This window comes from Yarrowia lipolytica, chromosome 1C (assembly GCF_001761485.1).
Source record: "Yarrowia lipolytica chromosome 1C, complete sequence".
Lineage (NCBI taxonomy): Eukaryota > Fungi > Ascomycota > Dipodascomycetes > Dipodascales > Yarrowia > Yarrowia lipolytica.
In genome coordinates this window covers 1,611,747-1,630,382 of record NC_090772.1, presented here as the reverse complement: position 1 = coordinate 1,630,382, position 18,636 = coordinate 1,611,747, and the positions used below count along the sequence as shown (strand labels likewise).

Below are 18,636 nucleotides of genomic sequence, written 5' to 3'. Positions count from 1 at the left end.
TGAAGGGTGCGCATGCATGTATAAGTAATACCTGTACCAGTGGAGTTTGTAGGTGTGCGATACTGGGATGCAAAAACTGCACTGGGGGCTGCCAAACAAAAGAAATTAAACTGAGGGAAAAAGGAGACGGTCACCAAAGAAATACGGATCCGGGTCGCTCGAGCAGACCCCGGCCAAGCCGCTCATCATGTGATCGCCCATACAACCACGTTCTCATGCGGCTTGAAATATCCAGCAACAAACGCAGCAGCCTCTTAGTGCGCTTTATTACTAAGACATGGGAGTTAATATCGCTAAAAATGTGGGGTGTCCATTGGCGGGAAGAATAGGCGCCGTGTGGAAGGATAAGGAGGCTCTGGATCCGTTTAAAAGAAGGTGACCCAACCCCTCGTACAGAAGCTGCAGGTTCCAGAACAATATGTCATGTTGTGGAGACCATATGGATATTTCTGGGTGCTATGTTACAGCACTGTGTGTCTACATGAAAAATATCTCTATCATTTTTGGTACTTTTTATGTATAATTACAGTAAAGTACGTTTAGAGACAATATTGTACTTGCTCGTACTAAACATGGCACAGTACCAGTTGGTCTACCGACAAGAGTGTATTTTTTTAATTTTTTTTTAATTTTTTAATTTTTTAATTTTTTATGATCATTTTTTTTAATTTTTTTTTCAATTTTTTTTTCTTCAGGATTTGCACAGGTGTACTGGGAAAAGGCTTGTTTGTTAGAGAATAGTTAATCTCTTAACTGAGAAACTAAACAACAAAACCCCGTACGTTGGACCTGTTTGTAACGTAGAGGTATATGAACTTGATGGACATACAAGTAGAGACTTTTTCCCAACACGATTTACCAAGATATCTTCTTTCACGTAATAATGCTCTTTTGCCAACTACATCTGTCCATCTCTTTTTTTTTTTTTTCAACGAAAATGCTCAGCCTTGCTTGGACAACTCTAACTGAAACTAACTCATTGTGCATCTCTAGCGAACATGTGCCCAATCTCACATCACTCATACGCGTCCTCTTAAGACCTAGATACAGCCATAGACACGGTAATTACATCATGAACCCGCCCTCGAATCCGACGCCGCCGCAAGATAACAAAAAAGCTGAAATCTCAGGCCCCACAGATGACGAAATTACCATGTTTCCAGCGCGTGATTCGCACCAGCGCTCACAGGCGGTGAAAAGCTCAGACAGACTGCCTCCGCCAACGTCGAACCGGCCTATACCGACTCCACAGCCCAACATTTCACGTACACCGGCCCCTGGGCGTTTTCCGGCGACTTCGTCCCTCAGAGTACCTCCTCCTGGTACAGGCACGGTTGGAGTAGGTGGACTCACGCAGCCCAGTGGAGCCTCCAAGGCACGTGAAAAGGTGGTTCTACAGCCTGGTTACTCACCTCTAGATTGGGCCAAGCTGCGGAACTCGGGAAAGAACCTCAGAGGAGTCGATACCATGGGACCAGTACGTGTGACCAAGGATATGCTAAAGGAACACCGCAGCAAGGAGGATGCATGGATGGTACTGAATGGCAAAGTGTACAATATCACGCCTTATCTGAACTTTCATCCTGGAGGAGTGCCAAAGTTGATGGTTTGTGCGGGCAGAGACGGTACGAGCTTGTTCATGAAGACTCACGCGTGGGTCAACTATGAGAATATCTTGGACAGATGTTTTGTGGGGTTCTATGTGGGCTAGCCAGTCGCTTACCATAGCACACACTAGACAGGCATCTATTGGTCACGAGTACCAGCACTCACGCCGGACATTGGTTACATGATTGACATGTGAAGGAGTCTCTGAGAACACTGACCTACTTTTGTCCATTGCTGGTATGGAAGTACTGGCGAGTGGTTCTCGAGAAGAGCATTGAAGATAGCATAAGAGAAATGGGTGGAATGGGGGCAAGACTGCACATTTACTTGTGTTGTAAGCTCTTCACGGTAGCCACGGGGAATCTAGTAGAGCTCATAGACTTAAACATATGCCCACAGCATGCCAGCAATTCTCACGATTGACGACCACTCTTTTATCCGCGATCTAGCCGTTCGCTTGGATCTCCTCGACTGGCAACCCCTTCCCCCCGATGCGCCTTTCGAGACTCAAGCACAGTATGATACAGTATCGTACCAAGACAACATGCCATTAAACCATGTAGTATCATGAGCTATACTGCGATACCAGCCAACTCAAGCTTGGATACAAGACTGTCAGAATCATTCAGTGGCGGATTGGGAACGTCTATAAATGTGAGCACCAGTAAGAGTAAACCGTCAAAACTACAGAATCTACGTGTAGTTACAGAAGTAGTATACCAATTGAGACTGCTTGCGACATGGTGTTACGTGTTGCTCGAGAGGCGAAAGAAGTACTATCATCGGGGATACGAGCGCTACAGAGGTGACTACAGACTTGCAGCATGACCACAGTGTATTTAGTGACAGAGCCTGGCTTACCTTAGCAGACAAGTTCCATGACACCGACACTGTTTGAACTGTCGTGTCGGTTGCTTCCTTCAAGCGCACGGTTTCACGCCGTTCCACGTCGTTTCACGCCGTTCACGTTTCTGTTCATATCAATCGCATGCATTACTCTAAGCGTTGAGTCGGAAAATGTCGTTGAAGACATAGTACGAAGATCCATCAGGGATCAGGTGGAAAACCTGGGCGTAAGGGAGCGGGTTGTCGCCATCAACGCACAGCTCTCCGGTGACAAGCACAATGACATCACCTCCCTGAGCAGAAGCGGGCTGGGCGTCAATATCAGAAATCTTGTGTCGGACCTGGCCAAAGGGAAGGCCAACAAGTTTCTCAACGATAGCCTGGGCACCCTGGTGCTGAGTACCGGTGAAGGTGAGCATAGAGTGATCTCGGTAGAGGTTACCGAGCTGAGACCGGTCGGTATCGAAGGTCTGGTAGTAGAACTCGCAGAACTGCTTGGCGAGGGTGTTGAAATCGACTGTGTTAGCGCTTGGAACGAGACGTATTAGGGGTGATACTCACCAGACATGATGGTTGTGGTAGATGTACAAAAAAAACAAGTGTTGTGTGTATGTATCTAGGGTAGTTTTAAAGTTAGGGTTTGGGAAATAAGGGGGGTGTTGGTTCGATTCCGGGGTGGGTAACACTCTCCAGTGACGAATTGAGGGCCAAAGTCAAATGAATAGTTTATACAAATCCACAAAATCTGTCCACTACATTTAATTACCTTCATTTTGGGCCTGTTTGCAGCCATTAATTACAAGCAATCGAAATCAGCTAAATATACTTTCAGTTAAGCGTTGCATTTTAGAGTTTGTATTAATAAGCACATGCCGAAGCTCTAGAAATTTCTCTGGAGGGTGAATATTCTGATGACAAGGGACGGACTCCAGCACCCAATTGAGATTGTTGCAAGCTGATAATTGTTCCGAAACTTACACTACTTCCATGGTCTTCTTATTGCTGATTTTACACCACTGTCCAGAAGTCGCTTATAGAATGTCAACATATAGGAAGCACGACCAATTTACTCTAACGCACAGGGAATTGCAGTGAGTGAATAGAACCAAAAAAAAGAGACTTGTATCCAGTTTCAGCTTCATCAATGGTCGAATTCAATGTTTCTCCCCTTCCTCAAACCTCTGCAGGCACTCAAGGACGAGGCCGAGGCTCGACCGGTCAAAAACCGAGTTCAGTCCTCCACCACTCTTATCGATCGACGGTCCTTCTACGCGTATCAATGCAATTACCCGGTCTAAGGGTTACCCGTCTTTGAGTGTGGCAAGGTTGATCAGTATCGTACTTGGACTTTTCTATAATCACCTAATTACCACTTTAACAATTACGCAACTATACATTCACAAGGCTACTTAGATAGTATTTACTTTTCGATACGAATACTCAACATCGTCCTTGCATTCCCCCAGCGATGAAAAGAGCAAACATAGAAAGCAAATATGAAAAAGCAAACGTGACTAAGCAAACGTGACTAAGCAAGTGTGACTAAGCAAACGTGACTAAGCAAACGTGACTAAGCAAGTGTGACTAAGAAAATGTGACTAAGCAAACGTCACTAATCGTTTCAAATCTCCACCGCCATCTCTGGTAGGGACACAACCCCGAAAGTGGCTGTACCCGTGACGTGCACTGCCATCATCGAAACGCCAGCCGCTAATCGATGTCTACACGCTGGCTTTATTCCGAAAAATTACATTACCAGTCAACATTCCCCACACAAGTTAATTTCAAAACGAGGGAGATGCTTCGTGTCGGACACGTGATATTGAACCGTCACTACATTAAATAAATCCAGCTGGATGCGGGCTTCTCAACCATCCTTGTCACGGCTCTCCTGCTCCATCCACCTGCCAGATCTCTACGGATATTAATCCGGGTAACCCTTTAGCGTTTCGTGTTGCGTCTCCACGGCAACCCGCATTATCCTGCCACATGTCGTGAACAACCTGCGTGAACCACTAGCTACAGGAACCAGAATACAACATCAACATGGCGGACGTTCAAGTTAGCATGGGCACCGAGCTGCTCGATGGCTGGGAGAAGGTGGACAATTGGGTGAGTGTGGGAAGTGAGGGAGCTGTCCACATGATGTGACTAAGACTCGTGGTATGGAGTAAGGGGGAGATAAGAAAGTGTCGGTATTGGTGTGATTCTTGAGCTGGCGGTGATATTTTCTGTTATAAACGGCTCCGTAGCAACGGATGAAGGTATAGTAAGCCCTGTCTGGTATATCCTCCATCTTCGCATCCAAGAGAGTCTTATTTGGGCCAATCCACGGGTTTCTCTGGAGTCACGAGGAGACGTGGCTAGGCGCCAATTATCTCCATTATCCTCTGCAACTTCACTCAAAGTTCTTACTAACACAGTCTCAACACGGAATCGCCTTCCTCTCGGATGTTCAGTCCTTCTACCGAGAACGAGCCTCCATTGAAAAAGAGTACTCCCAGAAGCTCTCTTCGCTCAGTTCTAAGTACTTTGAGAAGAAAGCTCGAGTGTCTTCCGTTCTATCAGTCGGAGAACATCCTGAAGTCACTCCTGGGTCTCTTGAATCCGCATCTCTTGTCACTTGGGGAGAAATTTTGACCCAGACCGAAACATTGGCCAAGGAGAAGAACCGTCTGGCGTCCGAGCTCAACCTCCAAATCGCCGACCAGGTCCATGCCCTGTCCCTGAAAAGTGAAAACGTCCGAAAGAACCTGCAAACGTTCTCTGAGAAGCTGATTGAGGACCGAGATGGATACTACTCGCTGCTCAAGAAGACCAAAAACGGCTACTACGACGCCTGCCAGGCTGTCGAGAACCAGCGGATGAAGGGCCAAAAGGGAGGAGCGCTGGGCGGTCTCATTGGTCAATCTAAGGAGAAGTTGGAACGGAAGCTTGAGTCGAAGAACGCCGACATGAACGACGCCAAAAATATGTATCTTGTAAAGATCAACGTCGCCAACCGTCTCAAGGACAAGTACTATCACCAGGATGTTCCTGAACTGCTGGATAGATACCAGGAACTCAACGAACTACGAGTCAAGCTGCTCAACGGACTCTTGAGCAAGGCTGCTTCTCTCGAAATTGCATGCAACAATCGATGCACCGAGCATATGAACGCTACCATTGAAATGGTTGCACAAAACCATCCCGTTCTTGACTCTGCCATGTTCACCAAGCACAATATTGCCCCTAACGGATGGGAGGAACCCATCGACTTCATTTACGAGCCGTGCCCTATTTGGCACGACGATGAGAACATGGTTCTCGATGATGTGGCTCTCAGATACCTGCATACTGTACTGGGCGACTCGCAGCGACTCAGCCACCAGTTCGAAGACACTATTGCGTCCAAGGAGGCCGGCTTCCAGGACTTGGAGAAGCGAAAGGCAACGAAGCTGGCCGAGGCAGACTCTGATTCAGCTTCCAACAACCACTTTGAGCTGCTTAGTCAGTCTATCAACGCTCTGAGAAGTCTCACGGTGGACGACACCAAGCGTACCATTGCAGAAGTCGAAACTGAGACCATCAAACACAACACTGGTGAGAAGGATCTCGACTCATACCAACCCGTTGTGATCAAGAAACGACACAACTTCTTGTTTGGCAAAAAGAAGATTGATCGAAACATTCCGGAACCGACACCGGTGAAACGAAGCAACACCACCACCTCAGGATTTGGCGGCACGGGAAAGTTGATTCTGGACACTCTAACATACAGAGAAGGAGACCCCATTCCATGGAACAAGGAGAGTTCTGCATTGGTGTTGTATAGATATGAACCTCAGGGAAGCGACGAGGTGTTCATTTCCGAAAACGAGCATGTGACTGTTCTTGAGACCGATGATGGCTCTGGATGGATTCGAGTGCGGAAGAGCGATGGCACTGACGGACTTGTGCCTGCTTCATATGTCGACATGAACCCTCCCAAGAGTGCCACCACACCATCCTCTGGAGGTGGAGGTGGAAGCTTGAAGTCTGCGTTCTCAATCAAACGAAAGGGTCCTCCTGTCGCGCCCAAACAGGGTGCCAAAAAGGTCGATTACGTCACCGCACTGTATGATTACAATGCCCAGGACGATACCGAGCTGTCGATCAAGGCCGGTGACCAGATTGTGGTGGTGGAGCCCGATAGAGATGGATGGACGGAGGGAGAGTTGAACGGACAAAGAGGTGCTTTCCCCACAAGTTACGTGGAGTAGCTGATGAGACCAACGACTCGAACTTTTCAGCTATGATGCTAACGAGTGGTATAAAGCATAACGAATAAGTCAGTTGTTTGTTCAATGATATTGCTACTTTTTGTTCACCTACAGTGCGATCGTAATTATATACGCGCTGATGGTATTAATCATACAAGTACAGTACGCTGGTAATCGAAGATCACCGCCCAGAAGTTCAATCTACCACTTACACCAGTATAGTATGTAATGTACAACAGCCACACAATTGCCTCTACGCGGAAGCCGCTCATATCTATATTGCAGAATAATACACAATCATTTATTATACACACACGTCCCACTAAGGAGTGGGAGAATCATCATATCGAGGAGCATCATCCGTGGACCAGGCTGCAGGGGTTTCGGCCTGAGCAGGTCCAGAACCTCGAGGATCATAGACACCCGGAGTTCGCGCGTCGTTATAGGCAGCAGGTGTCGGAGCAGAATCTTCCCAAGGATGGTGAGCAGCACCTGGAGTAGGGGCACCCATCATCTCACCAGGAGTGGCAGCAGCGTAGCCTGGAGTGGGAGCCGAGTTGCCGCTTCCGAGATCTTCCCAGCCCTTGTTTCGCGAAGAAGAGCCGCCGTATGTTCCTGCAGACGACGACTTCCACGAAGGCGTACGTGCGACTCCAAAGGCCGGGGTTTTCGACCCAGCACCAGCTGCTCCCCAAGCTGGAGTTTTTGCCCCGCCCCATGCAGGGGTGCGAGACTCTGATGCGCCCCAAGATGGTGTTTTGTTTCCCATTGCTCCCCATGCGGGTGTCTGTGCACCTCCTGCATTGGCAGCAGGTGTTCGCGAACCCCAAGACGATGTCTTTGCCCCACCCCACGACGGGGTTTTGCTTCCCCACGACGGGGTCTTTCCACCTGCTCCCCACGACGGGGTCTTTCCACCACCACCCCACGACGGGGTCTGTCCACCAGACCCAGGTCCGCCAGGACCAGGGGGCCCTCCAGGACGACCACCACCCGATCGCATACCTCTAGGAGTAGCAAACTCCATGTATGACAGGTACGTCTTCTTGTAATCGTCGTAGATTCGCAGCTGGTGTTTCAGAACGTTGACAACCTTGCAGGGAGCGTGAAGCTCGACTCGAGCAATATCGTCTGTGGTTTCCTTGACAATACCCTTGCATCCCTTGTGTTGAGAACCAGGCCCGATAGCAACATGCTTGCCCTTGAGACGGTCGAAACCTCCCTGCTTGGGCATGACGGGAGGAGCCATCTGGCCAGGTCGGGCATTGTAGACGGCAGGGTTCATCTTGGTGAGATCGGGACCAGTTGCTTGAGAGTTCGACTGTGTTCGAGCTCCTTTAGCAACAATGGTATTAACCTTGAAGGCCTTGGCGACAAAGACGCCGAGAGATCGGGAGCTGAGGAACAGAGTGTTCTTGTAGATGTGAAGAACGGCACCTTGTCGACCCTCACCGACGGTCTCTCGAACAGTATCGCCAATTTTGATCTCAGAACCGTTGGAGTCGGTGGCCAGACCTTCCATGTTTCGAGTGAGCTTCATGGTGATAGAAGAAGGAGTGACTGATCGAACAGTACCTTCTTGGTCGAGCACCTTCAGACTGTCTCTCTCCACCTTTACAATGCAACCGACATGAAGAGCGTCAAGCTGCACAAAGTCGTGGAGCTCGTAGTCACCGACCTGATGTGAACCTCCAATATCAGACACCTTCTTGAGATCCTTGGCGAACACTGTGACTTCCTTCTTGTTGAGATCGGACAGTAGAGTCACGGAGTCGTCCTCTAGACCCACAATCAGACCAGTGTCGTCGAGGAAGTTACCGGAAATGACTCGCACGTGATCACCAATGGCAAACTTCTTTCGTAGAGATCGGCTAGGCAGATCGATGCGCTTTCCAACCAGAGGAGCCGTCGTGGCCTCCACGGTGACGATATCGCCGTGTGTAGAAATGACAGTACCTTGAACACCGGTCTGCTCACCTTCAGACACTTCGACGACATCTCCACCCTGAAACTGGACAGCCGCGGCAGACTTTCGAAGGCTCTGGGCAAGAGAGGCCAGATCGATACCGTCAGTCTCCTCAGAGTTGAAACGGGTCAGCTCCTCAAGCTTGGGCGCAACGTTCTCGGCGTTCACCAGGGTGATTTTGAAATCTTTGTACAGGAAGCCTCCGATGTACTCGTCTCCCGCGTAAACGTACGCATTGGGGCCACGCTTCTGCAGATTTCGAGGGTCATACTGAGAAGCCTCCTGCTCAGAAAAGAGTCGTGGGGGAGGGATTCGGGCCACTCGCTTTCGTTTACCGTCAATTCCAGCCTCTGCATTTCGTCCATAGTCGAGACGGGGCACCAGCTTGAGACGAACCTCAAGACCATTTTCAGACAAATTCTCGACAATGGCGAGATCGCCGCCATACTTTCCTCGCTTGAGACGCACGTATGCGCCGGGAACGAGCTCAGTCTCGGCAGACTTGGTGGCTCGCAGAAGATCAACGTACTCCTTGATGGGCACCAGAATCATGTTCTGAGGATAGACGTTAACCAGACCCTTAAGAGCCACAGTCACAGCCTGCTGGTTACGGGCCTCCATGTAGATGTATCCGGTGAAGGTATCTCTTTGAAACACGGACATGATTTCCAGCGGGTTTCTGGACTTTTGTAGAGACAGTTTCTTTCGAAGACATTGTCGAACCAGCTCCTTTTCCTTGCCGGGCTTGCATCGAATACCCCAAATGGAGGGCTCATTGACAGAGGGAAGCAGCAGATGCTGGGGGATCACTCCACTGTCTCCTCGGTACTTGTTGGCTGTCGATCGACCGTACTTTTCTCGGTACTCATCGGCCAGTCGTTCGGCATCCTCTTCGGCGATGGCTTCTCGTCGCCGGTCCATCTCTCGATGGAATCGGTCGTCCGAGGCATCGGGCTCGTCGGCATCAGGCTCAGCAACGAATCCGTCTTCTCCAATGAGTCCATCTTCGTCCTCCTCAAGATCCTCTTCATCTTCATCCACCTCGGCCTCGACATCCAGGAACTGGTTTCTTCGCTCCCGTCGGGGCTTCTTTCGTTGCCGCACGTCCTCCTCATCGTCGTCCTCTTCTTCCTCTTCCTCTTCCTCTTCCTCTTCCTCCTCGTCGTCCTCGTCCTCCACGTTGTCCTGTGTCTTGTCCACCTCTTCGCTCTTGATGGTCTTCACCTCCTCGTCGCTCTCGAGATCTTCTTCAATCTTGGACCGAGGCTCGGGAGAGCCAGACTCTTCTCGATCCGACATTTTCGTGGTGATGTTTGATGTTGAAACGATAGCTATTCCTGTGCTGGAATTTTACGTCACCTTCACAAGGTTCAGTGGGAGGATTACTAATGAGAGGGGAGTGGAAAGAGATCATGTGAGCAAAAGGGGATCAAATCGGGCAAAATGGTGAAAAAACGCTCATTCGTGGGAAATGAGGCAGACAAGGATTTGCTTGAATCTCATATTTCACCGATAACATGTCTGGAAACCACCCCAATTCGCTACCTCTCTCTCCTCACCATGGTGGATAATGATTTATGGGTTAGGGTTGATTTTCCACTACTCCAAGCTGGGACGTAGTTCATTAATTGTGATTAATACCCCGAAAAATGGTGAAGATCAGCTACCGACCGTACGACACCGCCAACCAACAAAATGACACGGAAAGTGTCAAGGGCATGATCTCCCACGACCTGTCCGAGCCCTACTCGGTCTACGTCTACAGATACTTCATTTCGTCATGGCCCAACCTCTGTTTTCTTGCATTTGATGAAGACGAGGAGGAGAAGCAGGCCGACGGGTCCATGGACAAAAAGGCCATCGGAACGGTGGTTTGCAAGCTGGAGGACTACCGTGGGTGCCGATCGAGAGGATACATAGCCATGCTGGCTGTCAAGACAGATTACCGTGGCCAAGGTATCGCCAAAAAGCTGATTGACCTGGCGATTGCAGCCATGGTGGATCTCAAGGCGGACGAAATCATGTTGGAAACCGAGGTCAACAACGCGGCTGCTATGAGCCTGTACGAAAATATCGGATTTGTGCGTACCAAACGTCTGCATCGATACTATCTGAACTCCAACGATGCTTTCCGGCTGATTCTGCCTATCACTGGCAAGAGCTGTCAACTGTCGCGTTATCTGATGCATGCCGAGGAGCCGGTTCCACAGTTCCCCACCCACGCTGTCATTTAATGGATTGTATATAGCATGACGAGTGTGGAAGGGATGTGGGAGTGGGAGTGTCAAGAAACCGGCCGGCAAGTAATGAATGGACTAATGAAGACAATGTGTGTGAATGTGGTGCGCGGATGTTTCAGATTGGATGATAACGGGCCCTTTTGGTTATATCTCTTGGATCAGGAGGGCTATCACAACAGACCATGAGTTGAACTTGTTGGACTTCCTACATAGGAGAGAGTCCGTCAATCAACATAAAAAACTATTAGGTCGTGTGTAGTATGGTAAAGCAATAACAACAGCATCAACTAGTCGTTTTCTCTCCCATTTCCTCTCTCATTTTCTCTCTCATTTTCTCTCTCATTTTCTCTCTCATTTTCTCTCTCATTTTCTCTCTCATTTTCTCTCTCATTTTCTCTCTCATTTTCTCTCTCATTTTTATTCTCATTTTTATTCTCATTTTTTCCCATTTTTCCCCCATTTTTTTTGCAGATTGTTTTTATAAATAACTAATCCCTGTTTTAATCATTATCATTTAATCCAAGCTAAATTCCCAATAAATTCCACATTATGCATATGCACCACCCAACAGAGTTTGAACAATCCATGTTGCAGCTCGGAGCTCCGCTCAAAACCCCTCCACCCAGCTACCCGATACATTATCATGCTGGACCAGAAATCGATAGACCATTTGATGTGAGTATTCTGACAACCATGCATCCTCGCACTTACTAACTCAGCCGTCTCAAAGACGCCCTTGATCGTGAACCTCACGGTGAGTACACACACAAGAAAACATCGATGGCACAGATGTAATGGACAGAAGCGGCTCCAGATGGACACACACCAGATACGACATTGTGGATGTCACGAGGTGGACGTGTCGTACACAGATCGATGCTCTTTTTGTGGTTGACTGCGAAGCTGACGATGATGCAGACCGTGCGAGATAGACACGCGAGACAGACACAATGGCTGGTGTGCCCCGGACGCAAAAGCCATTGCCAACCCACTTTCCGTGCCCGCAGGTGCCAAGAAGCAAGTTAGCGATGCTTGTCTGCTGACTAGGATTCAATTTTGTGGGTCTGTATCGTCCCCAATGTCACAAAGCTGTCTTTTCTGCTCACCGACTACAATCACTAACACAGTCTCGGACTCGGACGAAAGCGACACTAACATTTCAACCAACCGAGGAAACAAGCTGAAGCGGGCAGCTGAGGATGTGCATATGACCAAGTTGCCCGCCCCTCCTCTCGGCAACCATCGGCTCAAGATTGTCGAGTACAACGGCGTTCGGAGACCAGTCCTCTACAAGCGCCGACGACGGGATGATAACGACGACAACGACGATGATGACGGCAATAACGACGAAAACCCAGATAATAACGATGATGACGATGATGACTCTAATCCTTACCGAGGCATCCAGCTGGAGGAGATCTTAGCTCCCCTCACCCATCCCGCAGACCTGCCCCACCACAAGTCTATGGCACGAACAATGACGTCGACAACACTGCGAACTCTCTCTACACGAGCGCTCGACGTGATCTGCCAGGAACAAAAGCACGTGGTGCAGTTCATGAAGCTCATGTCCGTTTTTCTCGGAGATGACCCATCGTACATTCTGGCTGACAACATGCAATTGCCAGATTATGACATGGAGGAAGGTGAGGATGCTCCGCGAAGAACTCGTCAGCTTGCCACCCAGGAGATTGACCCGTTTTTCGCCCTTCCTCAGATTCCCTACGACCGAGACTTTGGTATCAATCGAGATGCTGCTGAGGAGACTCGACAGCTGACCCAGATTGCTCTTCAGCGGTGCGAGGAGTTTATCCGATGTATCACTTCTGTGCGAATGGGGCTGTTGCGTGCTGATCGGTTCAGAGGCCAGGTTTACCGATGGTGCAAGGAGATGGGCGATCAGGGCAACGAGAACGAGAGCGAGGAGCAGTCCTCCGAGGAGTAGTATTTATTATTAATTGGTATTGTATGTATAAGTAGAAACATTGAATTAAAGATGAAAGACGTACTTGTAGCGAACTTGGATAACTCGAATTAATCACTATTTACACATATTCTGCATTACATTTGATCGCATCGCCCCTTTCTACAGAACGCGCTTAAGCAAGTCGGACTCAGGGACCTCACCTCCTTCGAACCAGGGCTTGACAGCAACCTGGACAGTCTCGTCAACGAGACCCTCGACCACGTACTTCAGATCGTCTCCAGTCTGCTTGAAATCGGGGTACGAGTTGACCTCCAGAATGTGCACATTGAGGTTCTCGTCAACCAGGAAATCGAGACCGAAGAACTCCATGGAGTTAGCTAGGGGCTGGAAGTTGATCTTGTCAACCGTAGTGGCAGCCAAGAAAATATCCTTGACGTTCTCACAAATCTTGGAGAAGACAGTCTCCTTTTGGCTCTGTTCAAGACCCTTGAGGTTCCAGAATTCCTCCACCAGACTCTCCTTGAGGATAGTATCGTCGTCCCGGAGACATGTGTTTGTGAGGTGGCGGCTGAGATCGTGCACCTCGTCGGTGGTGGCGTACTCTCTAGGAGCGAACAGAGCCAGCATATGCTTATATACGTAGACATTGATGTCACCGACAGCCAGAACGTAGGTTCGGATGTGGAATTTTTTGTTCCCGTGGCCAGACAGAATCAAAGGCTTGTCAACGTACTCCTGAACGATAAAGTGACGGAGTTGAGATGTTATCACTCCATTGTTATCGTCTTCTTCCTGCTCTGCGTCCTCATCGTCCGAGTCGTATCCCTCCTCAAAGGAATCGAAGATAGCCTGAAGCTCGTCGATGGTGCTAAACAGACGAATTCCCTGGGCCTTGTCACTCATACTAGGCTTGAGGATCCACAGCTTTCGATTGGAGGCTTTTTCGATCTCGTCGTTCTTCTCCAGCTCCTGTCTCAGCTCGTAAGCTTCATCCAGAGACTCATCAAGGAACTCGGCGTAGTCCAGCTCGAGGTTAAAGGTGTCAGGGAATGATTCGTTGAGAATCGACTCGGGGTTCTTGGCCCGGAACATGGCAATGGTGTTGGCCAGATAGTGCTTTCGAATGAGGGCCTTTCGGTAGATGTAAGAGCAGCCAAAGTAAGACTTGTCTCGAGAACCAAGCTTGTCAAAGTCGAGATCCTCGTACTCTCCGTAGTGGAATGTCTTCTCCGAGCCCTTGGTACCAACAGGAACGTTGGGAAGGTGTTTGTTGACACTCTGGGAGAAGAGAGGGTGAAGGTAGGCTGTGGAAGGGATGGTCAGCAGGAAACCATGGGCGGATTCAGCGGCAGCATTGTCGTTTCTGTGTTAGTTGGGGTTGGTCGTGGATGTTATCTGGCTCGGTATGTTTCGTCTAGAACGTTGCTGATGTGCTGGGGGCTCCAGGCTCGTCAGTTCAAGGTACACAATAGATAACAATAATATAACGTACATAATGTACATAGCACTCTACAAGGATACTCACAAGGTAATCTCTCCGGTGATGCCAGTTTCGGAGAAGGAGGCCTTCAGACCAGTGACGGAAATGTGGCCCTGGTCAACGACCCAGCCATCATTACCGGGACTGCTGGCCTTAACAGACTTGCCCACAGCCTCGAAATCAGGAGCCCATCGGAACATTGTGTAACCCTCCTTGGCCTTCTGGGCGTCAGAAAGGGGCTCAGAGTCCGGTTCGATGGGGATGTTTCCGTCAGCCTCGCTCTGGTCGTGGTCAATGGCCTTTTCCCAGGGCTCAAAGGTACCTTTCCATCGGTTTTGCAGAATGGGGGCGTGGACGGCCTTTGTGTTGTCGGAAAGGCCCTCGATCAGGGGAACGTTGATGGAGTACAGATCGACACCCTTGTCCCAGTTTTCGTACAGCTTGGAAATGAGCTTGACGGCGAGTCTGCTGGCCTCGGCCACAACCTCGGGAACGAGGTCTCGGGAGTAGTAGGCGTACGACAGAGCGATACCCTTGGATCCGCAAAGAGCTCCCTCCATGGCAGCACCGATGGTTCCGGAGGTGGTGGAGTAGAGAGCGGTGGTGTTTCGGCCAAAGTTAGGGCCCGAGATGACCAGATCAACGGGGCCCTTGGTCTCGTCGATCATGTAGTTGAGGCCAATGTTAGTGCAGGTGGCAGGAGTACCATTGAGCAAGGTCCAGACGTTCTTGGGGTCCACGTCCTTGGGGATTCGCTTGTAGGGGCCCTTGACCTTGTCTCCGATGGTTTCGGGCGCCTCAATGTAGGTGGCGGTGATGGTCTGGCCAATCATGTGGGCCTTGCCAATCCATGATCGCTGGGTATCGGGCAGAACCACTGTGACATGCCAGTCAGTGTATTTCTCAATAGCTTTGACCAGGTAGTGGAAGTAGGGCGAATAGGTGTCCGAAGGCGGGCCGTCGTCGTTGGTCAGAAGCACGTGCATGGTTATTAGGCTGGTTGTGTGGGTTGTGCTGTGGATGACATGTTGGTGAAGGGCACTGGGGGTTAAATTTTAGTTAAGCTTCAGGTGCGTAGTATGGGGGAGAAGGGCTGTTTGTAGGGCTAATGGACAATGTATTGGAGTATATAGTTGCTTCAGAGAGGTCTTTTCGCGCAGGAGATGGTCCAGTCGAAATTTTACCACGAATTGATTACTGCACCGCTAGTTGGAGAGTAGTGGAGCAGTACACACATGCCATTTACCTCACAAACGTGATAACTGTATTTACAGTAATTACGAGCACAGCAGAGAAATGACATGCGAAAGCAGTGAATGAGAGAAACGAGCTTGTGAAATGAGACTTGAAAGAGCTCGTGGAACGATCGACTTAATTGAAGAAGCCTCCTGTTTTGGGGTCTTTTGTTGCATTTAATGTACCTCATTCATCCACCGGGCGGACTTGCACTGACGGCACGAGTATAACAACCTCCTTTATCAATCTCCCAGTCAAGCACTCTTTTCAGCAACCGTATGTTCCCGTTACCATAACACACGCGGCATCAGCTTGGTAAAGAGAGTCTCATAGTCAATTCAGCACTCGTTATCCGCGCAACAGTCTGGTTTGATTTTATTTGTTTTGTTGGTTTATTTGTTTTGTTGGTTTTGTTGGTTTTGTTGGTTTTGTTGGTTTTGTTGGTTTTATTTGTTTTGTTGGTTTTGTTGGTTTTATTTGATCTAATTTGATTTAATTTGATTTAATTTGTTTTATTTGTTTGATTTGCTTGATTTGTTTATTTATTTTATTTGATTTTATTTGTGTTGGTTTTGTTGTTTTTTCTGGTTTTGTGCATTTTAAAAAATATTTTTTGAAGCCATTTTTTCATACAATTTTATTCTTTATCCATACTACAGTACATTGTCATCGAGTATTTCAGCCCAAAAACATGTAGCACAACCCAGACGGCTCCGGAAATGAATCTCGGTCCCACAAACACCGCTTGCTGACTCTAGACTCGCCCCAACTTTCGCCCGAGTAGGTGCTGGATGAAGTAAAAACCCAGGTTCTAGACCCTCCAAAATTGTCAGCGTGATGCACCTAAATGCGGCTGACTTTTCACGTCGTCGTGTAAACCGTTGAGTCAAGGGTAAATGGTGAGAGAAATATTAAGAGGCGGATAGACATAGAGAGGGGAAGGAGAAAACCCCCTGAAGACGCAAAATACCTCGAGTCTCTCTCCAACTACTCTCGGTAGGATAGTCTCCAGGGTCAGTGAAACGAGCTGGGAGCACCCAGTCGGGGGGAGAACCCATTGCTCCGGATCTCCCCAAATCTCGTCGTACAGACCGCCCAAGCCGAATATTATCCGTTCCTGCATAGAAAACTTTTCTGCCCGACAACTGACTTTCCACCGGCAAGAACAAGTGGACAGTTGAACGTGGAGTGAAGCAAGGAGCGTCAAACGATCTCTACTCGACTTGCAACGCATTTCCGAGAATAAACTGCTCTTGTTTTGTCTGAAATACCTACCCTTGTAGCCAGACCCATATTCAAGAGCTCGATTGAAAAATCTCATCTTCTCACGTGAACAATGCACCAAATGTGCACGTCGTACAGAACTCGCAGAAATGAAGGTATCGTGGATTGAAACATATAAATAGGTTGGCAGAGCCGAAAAGAACCCGGTCACACTCCCATCCACCCCAATTCTAGTACCCATTCTATGGCCCACTTCCCCCAATTCCCATCTTCACACTCACTTATATCTATTTATAACTCGGGAACACAACTTTAAATTAATGGGTACAGCCCGACCAGCCCGAAGTTTGAAACTGAAACAGACAAGACTATCAAGGAGGCCTCAGAAAGAGACCCACAGCCTCGTTCGCAAACGGAAGGTCGTATTCGCTGATGGGTCTCTGGAAGGCTGACCATATGGATCCACATGATGATGCCTCCCTATACATGTACATGTCTCTTCCAAAAAGATTTCAAACCACCCATCATTTTCTTATTTTCGGCACAGGGTAAGTTAGTGTTTCATAATGCATCGCATTTTCTCGGCGGAGCGGTGATAACGTGGTGTGAGTTTTTGGAGCGTCGTATAATGGCGGAATTGCAATCTGTATGTTCGCCGTGTTCTGGGCATTCCGGTAAATGCCTCGTTTTTCCCGTATCGTTCGTGGTCGGCGTTTTACCCCCTGGTAAACTCCCTACCAGGTACAACTCCATCATGTTGGGAATCTAACTGACACACGGGGATTCAGACCAGGCACCACAACACTCAAAGTTGAGACAGTACAAGTACACAGTAGTTTGCATTTGGATTTCGTGCAACGGAGGCATCAACCTTGGAGGCATACGTACAGCATTTCTGTGTCGTTTCCCATCCGATAGTGACGGGCAACAGATGATAGAGTTCGTTCGGACCCTGGATACGCGTGGATGGAGACTTTTCACGAAAACCACGCTAGCGCATGGAATCCTAGAATATTATGCGTGTTTTCGGGCTCGAAATGCTGCTCTCATTCTCGTCCTCACAATGGAATAGGTAGTTTTTGTTCCTCGTGTTCAAAGTCCGGTGTTGGACCAGGTTTTCGGCGTTTACTTCCCACGTCCGATATGAGTGGTCTAACTGCCGTATGGCAATTGGAACAGCTCTGTACTGATAAAGAGACTTGCGAGACTGTTGAAACTTGTTGAATCCAGTCAGAAGGAGGAATTCAACCTTGTACAAGTACTTATATCAAAACAATCGCGCATGTCGTCTCAAAATGTCGTCTCAAAATGTCGTCTCAAAATGTTCGTCGGTAGTGTTCCTTTTTTTTCCTATTCAACCGCAACTACAAGTAGACAGTCAGCAGTGGATCTGGCAAGTCCAGGAGCCGACTACAAATACTTGTAGCACAACCTTCCCCCAAATACCTGTCTGTGAAGATCTAGTTATCGTCAAAACTTGCCTCCATCTGTTCTCTTAATCCGCATCCATCGGCCCTAGAAGACCAGAGAGTCAGGGAATGTTTGTGACGAGATAATAATGGGCCACTGATGACATAGATCAGCCAAAGAACCCTAGGGGAAGAGGACGGTGCTATCACATCTCTGTGGGAAGATAATAAACAGACAGAGAATCTCATGAGAGTGGCGTTTGATACTACATACTGTACCGTGATGTTCTGAATGTCTATATGAACCCCAGATGTGCCATCCTGTACTCATCAGTGATTCATCTGCGAGCTGGGATGCCACAAATACGGCTAAGGACTGGGGCTCTCAGCTCGACATCAGATGTTAAGTCAACAGTCTCCAGGGATCATTATGATGAGATGCAAAAAAGCTGTCCAACC

The 18,636-nt window shown here is 48.7% G+C and overlaps 9 protein-coding genes across 9 annotated transcripts; 4 read left to right on the top strand and 5 right to left on the bottom strand.

Annotated features, from left to right (window-relative positions):
- Positions 1–883: 883 nt before the first annotated feature.
- YALI1_C16294g (uncharacterized protein) lies at positions 884–1,711 on the top strand (the record flags this gene model as incomplete). The annotated part of the gene is made up of 1 exon (XM_068282312.1): positions 884–1,711. The coding sequence occupies one exon, from the start codon at positions 884–886 to the stop codon at positions 1,709–1,711; it is 828 nt and encodes a 275-aa protein (XP_068138413.1).
- Positions 1,712–1,753: 42 nt separating this feature from the next.
- Positions 1,754–2,010, bottom strand: YALI1_C16283g (uncharacterized protein; the record flags this gene model as incomplete). The annotated part of the gene is made up of 2 exons (XM_068282311.1): positions 1,754–1,949; positions 2,006–2,010. The coding sequence occupies 2 exons, from the start codon at positions 2,008–2,010 to the stop codon at positions 1,754–1,756; spliced, it is 201 nt and encodes a 66-aa protein (XP_068138412.1).
- A 596-nt stretch (positions 2,011–2,606) lies between these two features.
- YALI1_C16275g (uncharacterized protein) lies at positions 2,607–2,873 on the bottom strand (the record flags this gene model as incomplete). The annotated part of the gene is made up of 1 exon (XM_501730.3): positions 2,607–2,873. One exon carries the CDS (start codon positions 2,871–2,873, stop codon positions 2,607–2,609), a length of 267 nt encoding a protein of 88 aa, XP_501730.2.
- A 1,627-nt stretch (positions 2,874–4,500) lies between these two features.
- YALI1_C16255g (uncharacterized protein) lies at positions 4,501–6,695 on the top strand (the record flags this gene model as incomplete). Its single annotated transcript, XM_501729.4, has 2 exons — positions 4,501–4,566; positions 4,878–6,695. 2 exons carry the CDS (start codon positions 4,501–4,503, stop codon positions 6,693–6,695), a joined length of 1,884 nt encoding a protein of 627 aa, XP_501729.3.
- A 322-nt stretch (positions 6,696–7,017) lies between these two features.
- On the bottom strand, positions 7,018–9,960 carry YALI1_C16204g (uncharacterized protein; the record flags this gene model as incomplete). Its single annotated transcript, XM_501728.3, has 1 exon — positions 7,018–9,960. One exon carries the CDS (start codon positions 9,958–9,960, stop codon positions 7,018–7,020), a length of 2,943 nt encoding a protein of 980 aa, XP_501728.3.
- A 350-nt stretch (positions 9,961–10,310) lies between these two features.
- YALI1_C16200g (uncharacterized protein) lies at positions 10,311–10,895 on the top strand (the record flags this gene model as incomplete). The annotated part of the gene is made up of 1 exon (XM_501727.3): positions 10,311–10,895. One exon carries the CDS (start codon positions 10,311–10,313, stop codon positions 10,893–10,895), a length of 585 nt encoding a protein of 194 aa, XP_501727.1.
- A 649-nt stretch (positions 10,896–11,544) lies between these two features.
- Positions 11,545–12,846, top strand: YALI1_C16183g (uncharacterized protein; the record flags this gene model as incomplete). The annotated part of the gene is made up of 3 exons (XM_501726.2): positions 11,545–11,576; positions 11,621–11,655; positions 12,029–12,846. 3 exons carry the CDS (start codon positions 11,545–11,547, stop codon positions 12,844–12,846), a joined length of 885 nt encoding a protein of 294 aa, XP_501726.2.
- Positions 12,847–12,987: 141 nt separating this feature from the next.
- Positions 12,988–15,294, bottom strand: YALI1_C16150g (uncharacterized protein; the record flags this gene model as incomplete). The annotated part of the gene is made up of 2 exons (XM_501725.3): positions 12,988–14,191; positions 14,354–15,294. The coding sequence occupies 2 exons, from the start codon at positions 15,292–15,294 to the stop codon at positions 12,988–12,990; spliced, it is 2,145 nt and encodes a 714-aa protein (XP_501725.3).
- Positions 15,295–16,430: 1,136 nt separating this feature from the next.
- On the bottom strand, positions 16,431–17,009 carry YALI1_C16133g (uncharacterized protein; the record flags this gene model as incomplete). The annotated part of the gene is made up of 1 exon (XM_068282310.1): positions 16,431–17,009. One exon carries the CDS (start codon positions 17,007–17,009, stop codon positions 16,431–16,433), a length of 579 nt encoding a protein of 192 aa, XP_068138411.1.
- Positions 17,010–18,636: the final 1,627 nt, after the last annotated feature.